The 13,633-nt window shown below is 39.1% G+C and overlaps 1 protein-coding gene across 27 annotated transcripts in view; it reads right to left on the bottom strand.

Annotated features, from left to right (window-relative positions):
- The window catches only part of SLMAP (sarcolemma associated protein), a 73,692-nt gene that overhangs the window by 35,654 nt on the left and 24,405 nt on the right, over nt 1-13,633 (bottom strand). For 16 of the 27 annotated variants that reach the window (XM_084214464.1, XM_084214454.1, XM_084214452.1 and 13 more), the window contains exons 3-5: nt 6,336-6,483; nt 1,257-1,329; nt 407-443 (exon numbers count right to left, since the gene is read on the bottom strand). In XM_084214464.1, the coding sequence (XP_084070590.1) occupies nt 407-443; nt 1,257-1,329; nt 6,336-6,483 (258 nt within the window). Of the gene's footprint in view, nt 1-406; nt 444-1,256; nt 1,330-6,329; nt 6,484-13,633 lie in introns of all 27 variants that reach the window. The other 11 variants (XM_084214463.1, XM_084214443.1, XM_084214451.1 and 8 more) reach the window with 1 other exon arrangement.

Genomic DNA, 13,633 nt, shown 5'->3' with positions numbered 1-13,633 from the left:
AAAGGTAAACTTCACATTATCTAGTAATAGCATTTTGCTTAATTTCTTGTTCTGTTATTATTTATGCTTTTTTTAATCACAGAACTTCCCACCTCGGGACTTAGGCCCCACTGTGTTTCTGCACAAGTTCTTGAACCACTAAGACACTAATGAGTTTAAAGCTTTTGTTCCAAAGCCATGTTTCAGGTGCCACAATGTAAAAAGTTAACTTACCTTCAAATATACACTGTAATACTGCATTACTTCTCTACCTTAAATGTCACTCAAAATATTAAACTGGGTAAAAACAGTACATTGAAAACATATCAATGTTACTGGACAGATTTCACTATTTCTTCATCTTTATAACAAGTCTGAAAATAGCATGTGTGTGAATAAGGCATAAACCAGCAAATTACTGAATTACCTTGTCAACAGGACTTGGTAATGGTGCATGGATAACACTAAAAAAAAAAAAGTGGACACAAAATACATAAATGCTGTACTTAAACATTTTCATCAAAACTAAAAATACAACAACATACATTTTTACTATTCTTATTTGAACATGAAATTATATGGAAAATCTTCTATAGTAATTTACTTTTACTGATCTTTCCACAAACAAGCAAAGATACCCTAAAGCTTCACACAACTATTTCTGGATACTAATGATAAAAGGGTATTTAAATAAGCAATAAACCCCACAAAATTATTGATAATGAAAGATGATTAAAATTATGCCATTTGTGATTAGCACTCAGTGCACACAAAATGTTCAATTTTTGGTTTCTACTACTCTTGGAAAATTTCTCAAAAACGGGCATATATACAGAAAATGCTGTCAATATTCATCTGAGTTTCTGTTAGCTTCATCTTAGTCAAGTTTATGTGCATCTAAAAGAGCCAAAAGAATAATCACTAATAAAGAACAAGGGCAGGAGAATTTGCTTACATGCTTTATTTTTCTCTATATTCTTCTATTTCTAATACCCATTTCACTAGAGTAAACCACAGTCAGGAAAGCCCAACTACCTAAGAAATTTGTTCTTCTTTTAGAGAACTTCTTTATTCTTCACAATTGTCTTAATTACTAAAAACAACAAGCAAATGAGTTTTTTTTCTCATAATGCCTGCAAAAGAACCATGCACTCAGTTACTCGCTTTGCAGGATTACAGGCAAACCAACTGCTCCCATGATGATTTTAAACATAATATCCATCAAATCCTCATCATACAGCAGCTGAACTTTGGTACATGTGAATACATATTCTTACTCTGATCGTAATCGAGCTTCCATTCCATCTGGAAGGAACAGTTTGATTGTGGAGACTATACATCCATGGGTAACTGGAAAGAAACAAATACTAAGTCATCATGATCCATTACTGCTTCATTTAAAGTTCAGTGCTTAATGTTACAGTAACCAAGCAAACTGTCTTAAGAAACCCTGAGATGGGCAAAGAGGAGGAGGCATGAACACCTTCAAGCACCTGGGTCTGCCTTCTCAAACCTCCTCTGGACACAGGAAACTTCATCATTATAAACCTGAAGAGGTCATGCTGTGTACTCAGTCCTGACTGTGGAGCAGTTCCAGTTCCAACTCTTCCACATGCTGCAATACTGGAAACTTGTCTTTACTGTATAAGTTAAAAAAGTGAATGTTTTGATCATAAATGAGTGAAGCAGAATGCATCTTACCTGCACCAGGTAACAGAAATGCAGAGGAATAAACAAAATAATGAGCTGCTTTTTGGGCAAGATTCTGACAACCATATCCAGGCACTTAGAAGGTAATATGTCAAATTTGTGTCACCAACACTTACTTCAAAATCCGGAATTTGCCCAGCAATTATTATTCACAAAAAAGGATGGAAAAGGAAATGCAGAGGAAGTGTGTAGGAACCACTGAGGGGTACATCCTTTTGAACACTGTAAGCAGCATCATTCAAGACAACACATTTCTATTTTGGGGTGCTTGCAGTGCACATCTACTGCATAGCCCTAGAAAAGTGGCCTTTGATTTCAGCAAAGGCAAACTTGCTCCTTGAGGACTAAATTCAAGATTTGTTTAACTTGAGAAAAATCCTAAGGAATAAGAGGAGGAAATGCAATATTTGATTTTTACATCAAGTTCTAACCTTCTACCCAATGTTTTGAAAAATGTTACTGATATGATTTCCAATGCCTTTGCAAACAGTAAAATTATGTGTGTGTCATTGGTTGATTTTTTTCCCCTGGATGGTTCTATTAATTGGGAAGCAAAAATTATTTCCAGATACATGGAAAGATAGCTGCACATTGTTCCCAAAACACTGCCACAAGTGAGATACAAATGAGTGTGTGGTCATCCATCATGGACAACTATACCTCCAGCACCCACTAACACAGAAAAACAAATAGCTGCTCTCCTTTCTCTGTTATTAATATCAGCAAAACAGTTAATCTGACTTTGAAAAAAAAAGGGCAATGGGCGTTTTAGGACACTGGTAATACTCCAGGGAAATAAGACAGGTCTTTAAGGAAGCTGCCTCAATAGAATCTAAATATAGAGGCAAAATGATCCAACCAAGACAAGTTGGTTTTAACCTTTATTTAGCTAATGCTTTGGAGACGTATTCTCCTGGCTAGAGCATCTTGTTTTTTTCAAGCTGACCTGGTAAAGTATTAAATTTACATGCCAGGGCAGAACAGATTAAAATGCAGGGTTTGGGGTCTCTATTTATAAATTGAATAAATCCAGTTTGCAAAAACATTTTAAAAATACATTAGCAATATTAGCTGTTCCCTGTAATACATAGCTTTCATAATGCAGAATTCTTTCTTTAAGAGGAAATCAGTGATTTTAATAAGAAAACACTAGGATACCTGACATTAAATGGCAACAGACAGCTTTACCTTTGGGTCACATATCAGGTAGGTCTGCTGTAAGATTATATAATTCTGAAGTTTTTCTGCCAACAGCTAGACTGATAAAAATCTCCTAAAATCTGCAGGAGCTTTACTTGTGTCAAATTAAGACATAACAGGCATCTAGCAAAAGGTCCCAAATAGACAATGACTGGGAAAAGGTACCAAGCATTTCGACAAGCTTATAAAATATAATAGAAAGGAAACAATATAAAAACTCTGCAGTCTGACCTTTAGCTATCAGTTCATTGCAATCAGAAAAATAAGGAGAAAGCCTGAGGTAAAGCAACACAGAAAACATGAATACAGTTCATGACTGCACAGAAGAGCAGCAGTGGTTTAAATTCAGGTCTACAGTATTTCATGTGAGGAATTAACAAGAAAAGGCAGTAGAGCAGCGCCTGGTTTCCCAATAGAGCTGAGGCACCCCTCGTCCCCACGGCTCACCCCCCTCTCCATCCCACTCACCTCCGGGCGCTCCGCGGGGCCGCCGCTCCCGCCCGGCCCCGGCACAGCCGGCATTGCGCAGCGCCGCCGCCAGGGGGCGCCCCAGCGCCGGCCACCGCGCCCGCCGAGTCCGCCCCGCCCCGCGCGCGCCCTCCGGAGCGGGAACAGCGGCTCCCCAGCCACGGCTGCTCCACAGCATCGACTGCCGCCCCACAGCCACGGCTGCTCCACAGCATCGACTGCCGCCCCACAGCCACGGCTGCTCCACAGCATCGACTGCCGCCCCACAGCCACGGCTGCTCCACAGCATCGACTGCCGCCCCACAGCCACGGCTGCTCCACAGCATCGACCTGCCGCCCCACAGCCACGGCTCCTCCACGGCATCGACCTGCCGCCCCACAGCCACGGCTCCTCCACGGCATCGACCTGCCGCCCCACAGCCACGGCTGCTCCACAGCCACGGCTCTCTCCAGAGCATCAAACAGCTGCCCCACACCCACAGCTCTCTCCACGGAACCTGATCCTGCTCCATTTGCTGTTCCACACTTCAGTCACAAACTTCTTGGTCCCCTCCAAAACACGGAGCTGACCCACATTTCACAGCTCCAAAATCCCTGAGACCCGTCCTAAACGCCGACAGGTTCTGCTGCACTATAGCACAGCGGGACCACAGAAACCATTTCTGTTTGTCTCCGCTTTTGCTTCCCAGAGAGACAATTCCCCAGCGATGCTTTTGTTTCTATTTTCACTCGTTAATGTGGTACCCAGCCCCGAGGAGCCCTCCACACCCCTCGGGGGATCTGTGCACTGCCCTGCAGCACGCACTGCTGTGGGGCTCCCCATTTACACGACCTCCCTCAAACATCCCATGACAGAACAGATGGATGAGAGTCCAAACCTGACTGGAAAAAATGTGTATAAACTGCATTTGAACTAAATAACGTTGGAATTATTTGACCTTGCTTTGCAATGCTGCTGCTGCTTGCTGTGCAGGGAAGTATCACCAATTAGCTTGGAATGCTCTGGCACAAGTGGGAAATAAAAAAAGTGCTAAAAGAATATAAAGCACACTAACACACAGAGAAAATCACAGCGAGATGTTAATAGGTAAGTGCTGTATTAAGGAGGGGGAAATGGCCAGGCCCCTGTGCTTGTAAATAATACAGCAAGTGGACAAATAAGGAAGCAGGAGAGTTGCAAACACTTCTCCAGGATCTGTTAGTGACTTGGGCTCAGCAGCAGGAAACTGAGGAATTGGTGGTCATACTTGATAACCTGAAAAATCACATACTGAACATGCCACTATTTTAATGAACCAAATCCAGATCACATTTGCAAGGAAATTACTTACTAAAACACAGCCTGAACAATAAAATAAATGTATTCTAGCATTACTGACAGAATTCAGAATTTACATGGGCAAGTACACTCGTTCTGTCCTGTCATTACCTTATAATTACACACAGCAGATTGCTAACATGTCTTGTGCAAGTAAGGCATTATGTAAATACCAGAGTGCAAAGTGCTTTTCAAGAGAATCACCAATTTAAAAACTACTTTCCTGTCTGTTTCATGACTAGATTAGATTAACAGGAACATCCAAGACTACTGAAACCAACTGGTGAAAAACCCATGTTTATATGCATTCCATCCACATTCATAGGTAAACACCCTGCGATGATACAATCTTCATTCTCTGCTTGGGGGAGCAGAGAGGGAAGAAAGCAAACTTGTATCCGTTCCCTCATTAGCGAGCTCAACACATTCATGAGTAACATGAGCACAGCTTCCAAGTTCAAAGCCAGAGAAAAGGACAAGGAAGGCTGCATAACCTGATCACTCATTACACAAATGCCAGGTCACCAGCATCTGTGTAATGTATTGTGCTTTGTAAAACTAACACAAAACCACAGCAAATAACTACTACTGGCAAAAATTCATGGCAAGAATTTGCTTACTATGAACTCTGTGCAAATGTTTCCGTGAACTAACTGCAATGTGCTGATAAAAGCAACTCAAGTCCAATTTCTCTTCCAACTAAATCTTATAATAAAAATTGTTTTAGTCAAAATACACTTAAGAAATTCAGCCTCTCTTAGAAAGGACAGCATCTCATCAAATGAATCGTTCCAAGTTCATTAGATGCAGTGCATACTTTTGATTATCTTCCATGCGTATTGCTAGTATTCATAAATGTTTACAATCACTTCACATGGAAACATTTTCAATAACTCCCAGCAATTTCAGCTAGGCACCCTGGAGCTGGACCTTTGCAACGTCATTTTTGAGAAGAATAAAACAAAGTGGGAAGACCTTCACTATAATGAATCACTCAAAAATCCTACAGCTCCAAAAGCTCTTGATGACAAAATACCACTACCATTACTTAACAATGTTTTCTTTAAACACATTCATTAACATTCCTCTTCAGATCTCAGATACTTCAGATCTGAAACTTACAATCCCGTCTGGTTAAAGACAAAATTCACGAGTAACAGAGCAGATGCCATCTTCATGTTTTGTTCATTTAATGCACTTGAAGAAATTCTCCTGTTGAACTATGGTTTGGTTTGTTGGGCTTTGCAGGTGGGTGCTTTGCAAGAGGTTTGCTTATGTTGCACTTTTAAAATTGCTGTAGGTCAATTTAAGTGAGGCAATAGATGAACATGTAGCCTCAGCTGAGCCTCTTCTTCCAGACCTACACTTCCCCTGCACACAGTAAGGGAAGAAAGTAGGCCATGGAAACAACCCAGTAAAGTCCATCTGGGGGTGTGAGGGTAGAAATAGTGTCTGTGTTTTCAGCAAACATGTTTCTTGATCAGGTACCACATGGGGCCAGGGCTCACTGCCAGCACAAAGGAGGGAAGAAGTAAAAAAAAAGCAAACAAGACTGTTTTCTTACAATGGGAATGCCATTTAGTTTTAAAGACTGGATTGCAGTAAGATGTTCCAAATAAATATACTTGAAAAGAAACCAAAAAATGATCCATACCCTTACCTTTCCGCGTGTTCTCCGTCACATCTACACCAAACTGGATGATGTCACCTGACATAATTTCACATGGTGGGCTTTCCTCAGATCCTCTACTCAGTCTCTGACTATTAATAAAGGTACCATTACTACTTTTAGTGTCTTGAAGATAGAACTGTAAACAAAAAACCAAAACCAACAATAAGATATTTGGGAAAAGTAGGTCAAGAAACACAAGCGCAAGTAAAATTTTATTTTTATAAAATTTATTTCTAGATGAAAACGAATGTATCAAACTCTAAACACCGTCATCAGGATGCAATACCTTCCCATGATCAAGAAGTATTTGTATTTGATTTTGAGTTCACATATGACTGAATTCTAGCACATACACTATGCAAATAATTGCTACAAAGTGTGCCTGAACTACTGCCTGCAACAGAGGATCACACCTCATTAGCAGCAACACCTTTTGCCACATACATACAATTCATATTTAAGCTGGTCAACACACAAAAATTCTAACTGCTCATAGATTCAAGGTAACAGTATTGCACAACCATCATGCTGCAGGGAAGGCTATTGAAGGAAAATCTCTATCAAAAGACAAAATTCAGGAATTGCAATAAAAGACATGGTGAAACTTAAAGAAAACCAACAGGATGCTTTTACTTCACAGCAATATTAGCTCACATCATTAACCAAATTTCAAGATTTCAAGAACTTTTGTAAATACCCATCTGCAGAGTTAATTAAATGTTAATAGCAACTTATTGAATCTGAAACTACTTGTGCTTTTATGACACAAGACTTGTAGTCTAAATTTCTGCGTCTGAGAAGAGGTTACAAATGAATCACCCAGCAGAAGACCAGAGTGACTGGCTATGATCTGAGCAACGACAGCACAAAAGAGGGGACCAGAATGCTACTGACAGCCAGGTGTAACTACTGGAATGAGTCAATCTCACTACTCCAAGATAACAATAGCTGCTACAGGAACCTGCTGGAATGGCAGAAATCACTGGCTTTGCACTCAAAGAATCTCATCAAGTCCCAAAGCAGGCATACGGTTGGGGAAAAAGATGTTGTGTTCAGAGGAATGAATGTATTTCTATCTTTTTCTTTAAAAAGCAGTTGACCTTTCCTTTTTTTCAGCATTCCCTGCAAAATTTTCCATGTCTTTATTTGCATCTATTATTGCAGGCCTAAAAAAAACCCTGATACATAGCTCAAAGCCACAGTCAAGGGGAAAGATGGGTTTTGAATGGAGTGAGAGTAGAGCACCAGGGCTCCTCAGATCTTGTATTGGAAAGTGACACCAAATGTATGAGATGGATCTTATATGGAATAACCCAGTGGCCCTAAGCACAGAGCTGGAAATCCATAGTGACACTGACTCACTAATCAAGGGGAATGCCAGCACAGGAAAGCTCAGATAGGTGTTTGAAATGAAATGCAGTATGTGAAACACTCCCCTCCCCCCAAAAGATATGCCTTAGATCTTCAACTCAAGGAAAACAAAACAGTAATCCATCATAAACTGATAAAGACGAAGGTAAACATAAATTATGGATAGATCAAGAAATTCTGACTCCATTCACTATATTAATAATCAGAGCACTCTACTCTAAATAATACTTTCCATAGTATTAAATACTATCTATTAACATAATAGCATATCATATAGCTTTTATAAGTTATATGCTTAAAAGCCAACCAAATTAATTAGCTTGTTAATTTAATAGTCTGAAAGTACTGAATCCTCTCATGGTTCAGTGCAGAGGTAATTATTTCTTGCTTCCTGTTTGTTTTCAATTAGCTTTCTTCTTCATTTGAAAATTCTTCTGTTATGAAAAAGTGAGTCACAGGCAAGGAGAAACAAACATGCTTCTGCTTATTTGCTCTTCCCCACCCTTTTCTTCTCTGTGCATATCTGCATTTTGCCCCTCCCAACGTTTTGATTAAACACTGCCCCTTGTAACCACATTTTTGCAGAATCCGCAAATGGGACTCAGACAAGATAGCACAAGGAAATACAGGACAGTGACCACAGGTAAAGAAGTGCAACAGAGCATCAGCCATACAAAACTTGTAAAACATCAGCAGACAACATTCAAACTGCAAAAGGATATTTGTAAACAAGTGTTGACAGAAAATACACATTACATTTAATATTATGTAACGGATGTCCACTTAAGTGCATACTACTAATTGTATTACATGAATTTTAGAAAAGTGATGCTCTTCAAGTCTTTTCATCCTGTTTGTAAATACGCTTCTTCCTGCATCTAGTAAAGAAGCAATACCAGCCACATGTCAGTAGCTGATGTCTAAGGAGGGGAAAACATGCTGTCTTCAAATCTTGCTATAAAGGATTCAGTTATCTTTAATGTAGCCATTCCTCAGGAACCCACTGAGCCAGTCCCTTTCAGGTAGCAAATTCAAATGCTACTTCCATGCTGGTTTTCACTAGTTCAAATGATCTTTCTCAAAGGTCAATCTCTCAATTCCTTTTGCATAATTACTAAAGCTATCTTCAGGAAATAAAATCAAGTGCAAGCCCTGAAACAAATGTGTCTATACATTAACTAGTACTTGTGGCAGCATACTGGTTTTTATGTACTATTGAATTATGCGGTAAGCACAGTGGGTGCTCAGATTCCCAAACCAACATCTTTTACACAGCAGCTGTGTAACACAGCACCTTCTGTGAGCCCAGCACCACTTGTCCTCCCTGCTCCCAGCACACTCAGGCAGCAGTGCCAGCTCACAGAGCGGCGATGCCTCCTGCCCTTCCCAGCTCTCGCTGCCGAGCTGCGCCACCACCTCACCACCTGGACCGGCTTAGGCACTTGTTTAGTCACTGCAAACCAGTTTCGAGCTGATGCAAGGTAAACGAGGAGGTGCTTATGCCAGTGCCAACAGAAAAAATGGCAGCATATACTGGCCTAATTACACTTGCTTTTATAATTTGCTCTCCAGAGCGAAGTCCCAGCCCTTCTGTACCTCATATTAACAACAAGTCCAATGTAGAGCAGAGATGGCAGCTCACACACATTCAAAACAACTCAGCTTTTGAGGACTGTTAAAGCATTACCACAGTCTTAATTAAAGGGATAGCTGTATATATTGTGTGAGTGCTCATTTCCCCTCCTTTCTTAAAAAATACCAGGTAACACACAAAGTATTCAAGAAACTTATGCTCCATTAGCATAACATCTCAGACGAAAAAAAAAACCTAGCCTGTCTTCTTTAGTAATTTATTGTTTATATCCCCTCCCACCTACAAGCCATCAATAAGATCAATTAACTGCAGGCACCTTACCAGTCTGCTTCCACAAAATTTGTGAAGATTTTATTCTCAAGTAAAACTTGCAGTTCATCAGTAAACACAAACTTCTCCACGTACAGCCCACCTTCCTTACAAACTATATTAGGGAAGTTCCAAAAAACTACAGATTTTCGATTCCCTGTTTTGCAAGGAATTACGTACTTATTTCACAAATTTAGTATTTACAGTATTTCAAGTTACTCTTCAGTTTTACAAGTGGAACAAATGTACCTCCTTGGCTCTGACCTATGGTGCATAAAAATCACATTCCTTCTTCTAGGTCAATGACTCAGGAGAGCATCAACAAACCGCTAAATCAGTTCATGTTTTATTTTCACACAGTTAGATACCACTATGATTCTTCCTCTATAACAAATTGCTAGTATTTTCTGATTAGAGAAATAGAAGATTCTTCTGTAGTGATCCCAAACTATAATACATCAAATCTAAGCACATAAAATATGTTAATTCTAACTGATATTAGGAAGTTGCAAATTGCTATGCTCCATGAGGACAGATTTTAACCTTACTTATGAAATGTAGGTTAACTGTTTTCTTCAAAGTAATAAAACCAACTAGCAATGACAAACCCATTCTGTTTAATGATTACTACTGCAACATATTCCAGGACGCAGGCTGAAGAGAGCTCCTTAATTAGCTTGACAAGTGAGAAAGCCATGATGTGTTTTCTTTCCCAAGCCAGTTATAGGCCTGATACAGGATGAGACACTTCTGAAGGATCTCAGAGAAGACAAAATATGGGCTCAGAGATGTATAGAAAATCTTGAAAGTAGCACACTTTTGTAGTGATTTGATTATCTGGATTTAATTACATTAGAACTACAGGAAGAAAAAATTGACCGGCTTTTTCATACTTCTAATATTTGCTATTACTATGTACAGCCATCATTTGCCATTTTAATAGCACATTACTGCTACTCCATCTAACCCAGCTTGAAACTGCAGTTCAGGGCAATTATTCTGAGAACTAGTGAGGAGAATTGCTGGAAAACAATGGAAAGCAGTTTGTCCACAGAGATGTGAGATTTCGTATGCGAAGAGGAACAACTTCTACATCAAAAAATGCCGGAAGAAGAAGAAGAAGAAATCATTACCTATAATTAAACCCATTTGAGCCTCTTTACATAGCTGAATTAATAATTCAGTAAGTACCAAAATGTAGATTATTGCCTTTAACACAAAGTCAAAAAGTAATATATTTTATGTATTAAATAAATTTTCACTGCCTAAACAACTAATGTAGAAAAAGAACCCCAATTTCAGAATCTGCTAGTTTACCATTCTTTTTCTCACCTCTTATTTCCTCTGTGAAAGAAGTACACAGAACTCCCATGAGTTTCAGGGTCCTGTTATACCTTTGTGGCTTTAGCTTGAACCAGAAAGATTTAAATTATTTTGTCAAATTATGAACTATAACCCGTAAGGAGTTGGCAGCCTCATTTTTGCCATGGTTACCACCACAAAGGGGCAGCAAGGCTATTAGCCAGAGCAGTTAAACCATAAAATGCTGCAGTTAATGATGAAAGATTCTTCCCTGACTCACACTAAATAATCATTGAACAATTAATGCAGGCATTATAAATGCACCCCCTGAGTACTAAAGCTAATATTCAAAAGCAGGAAGTAAATAGGGATCTAGAAATTGGAATACTTGCCCTGGAGTAATACTTCACTAAGAAGTAACGTAACTGAGTTCATTTACTTATTGCATGCTGAGAAATCTACCAGGAAACAAAATAAACTGTGCACAAGTCCAACTGTGCAAAGCCAAAGACTTTAAAACTATGTATATGCATATATAACATGGTCAAACCCACATGGCCAACATTCGCCACACTGTGGCTAGAAATTTTTTTCTCTCATATTGTTACAAATCATTTTTATCTTATTTGAAGTCTTAACACTGACAATTTTCTCATTTTGGGAGCAGCACTCTGCCAGCAGACTACACTGTGCAAACCATACTGAATTCCAGGTCAGTCCTTTGGCTGTAAGATAGAGAAGCTCAAATGCTAAATTACCTCCAGATCCAATTGATTTGAGTTCCTCATTCTGGTCTGCTTAGACAGATCCCAAATTCCTTTCCTCTCACTTGCCTAACTCCACCCTTCTATCAAGGAAGTAGAAGTATTTGTCTCCATAAGCAAGAGTAATTCATAGGGTGGGGTACATCAAGCAAAATTGCTTTTCTATTTAATTTTCCATTTCTTAAACACACAGATCTAATGGCTCTTTGCTTACTAAACCCCAGCTCCTTCAACTCAGAAACAGAACTAGTGCATTAACTTTTGAGTTATTATGAAAACTCCTTTTTAAAATTATTCTAACTACCCCAGGCAGACACCCACTATGAAACTAAAAGCAACCAGCTGTAAAGAAAGGGATTTTCCAGTCAGATTGAACAGTGAAGGAGTGGCAGTTGGCTTTTCAGGGACTACAAGCATTGGGTTTCTCAAGTGAAACAAAACTTGCTACTAGTTTTCAGTAACTTTTCTAAAAAATAATAACACTACCACTTTTTCTATGACTAATAAAAGAAAAAAAAAAGGATAAAAAATTGACATTCTTTGATATAGCATGGGACAAAAAAAGTCACTGTCTTTTTAACTCAAAGTGTAAGCCTAATGTAAATCCAGTTACACTGATGAGAAAAGGTTAAAATTTTCAGCTATTCCCAGGAATACAATGCTATCCTTCCGAACTTGCCAGAAGTTCAAAGGGGTAGAGGGGAAAGGACAGCAGGGAATATGCTCTTCTGCTAACCAAGTTGTTCCTTTGTCTGTTTACACCTTGAAGTTTTGTTGTCTGTACTGCCAGGACAACCCTGCTGGTTACTCATACCTGTTGTCAAGCAAAGTAAACTGTGCCAGTAAAAGCAGCTTTGTGCCAGCATAACTGAGCCTGGGTATAAACACAGCTTGGCCTTTACAGACACATTATTTAAGGTGCTATAAAATACTAAACCCTGTGTTCCTTGCCATGTCCTGGTCATCCAGTGCTTTTAAGTTCACTATAGGTCCTGTCACTCAGCTTAATTTTTATGTGGGTGGTCAGCAGACTTTGCCTGAAAAGGACACAGGGACTATGACAGGGACGGGAAGATGGATGGATTTGTGGGGAGGAAGAGGAATCACCTTAGGTAGGCAGAAAGGGAATGCCCAGCACTGAGAGACACCAACAATTAACTGTGCATAAAACCTGTGTTTGGCTACACCCCTGAGTTGCTCTAGTGCCTTCCTCAGAAGCAAAATGTCACCTTTCTCAACAGAACAAAGCAAAACGTTCAAGTTGTACCTGCGAACATTTCAGCACAGACTTTTTTTGACATATGACTTTGCCATGCTTATTTTAACTGCTGACTTTTACAGATACACCTATCAGAACCTTAAATTCTGGCATATAAAAATCATTAACAAAAAAAAAAACCACCAAAAAAAAGTATGTTTGCAGACTTAATGCCACCTCCTATGTGTTGTGCCCATTTAAGCACAACATTTACTTTCTAAATCATTATTCAAACCACACATTTGGTAGTAGTTGCAATTCAACTTGCTTACCTGAAGGTGAAAAGCTCAGGACTCAGGGTTACTATTAGTCAATAGCTCTATACTATTCTTCAAGTAGTTACAGATAATCCATTTACATCCAAAAATTCAGAAAGAGGATATCAGACACTTATTTTACAATGATTTTTGATTTGTATTAGAAAGTGGTCTTTATTAACAGAAAGGCTACTAAAAATATTAAACAATTCTTTCTAATTAGTCAGTTTTACAACTAGCTACATGGATCTTAAAAATATGCTATTTAAATGGTTTGAGCTATTTCTATCAAATATAATTCTCAAGCAGTATTGTTGCATTTTTCCAAGTAATTAATACTTAAGAGAATGACAGAAGATGGCTAAAAGTTTCAGGGTAGGACTTCAAACTATATCACAATCCAAGTTTTCTAGTTTAAGACAAAAGCAAAA

Source organism: Fringilla coelebs, assembly GCF_963513975.1.
Source record: "Fringilla coelebs genome assembly, chromosome: 13".
In the NCBI taxonomy this organism is placed as follows: domain Eukaryota; kingdom Metazoa; phylum Chordata; class Aves; order Passeriformes; family Fringillidae; genus Fringilla; species Fringilla coelebs.
The sequence above is the reverse complement of the archived record's forward strand: the minus strand, read 5'-3'. Positions and strand labels throughout refer to the sequence as shown.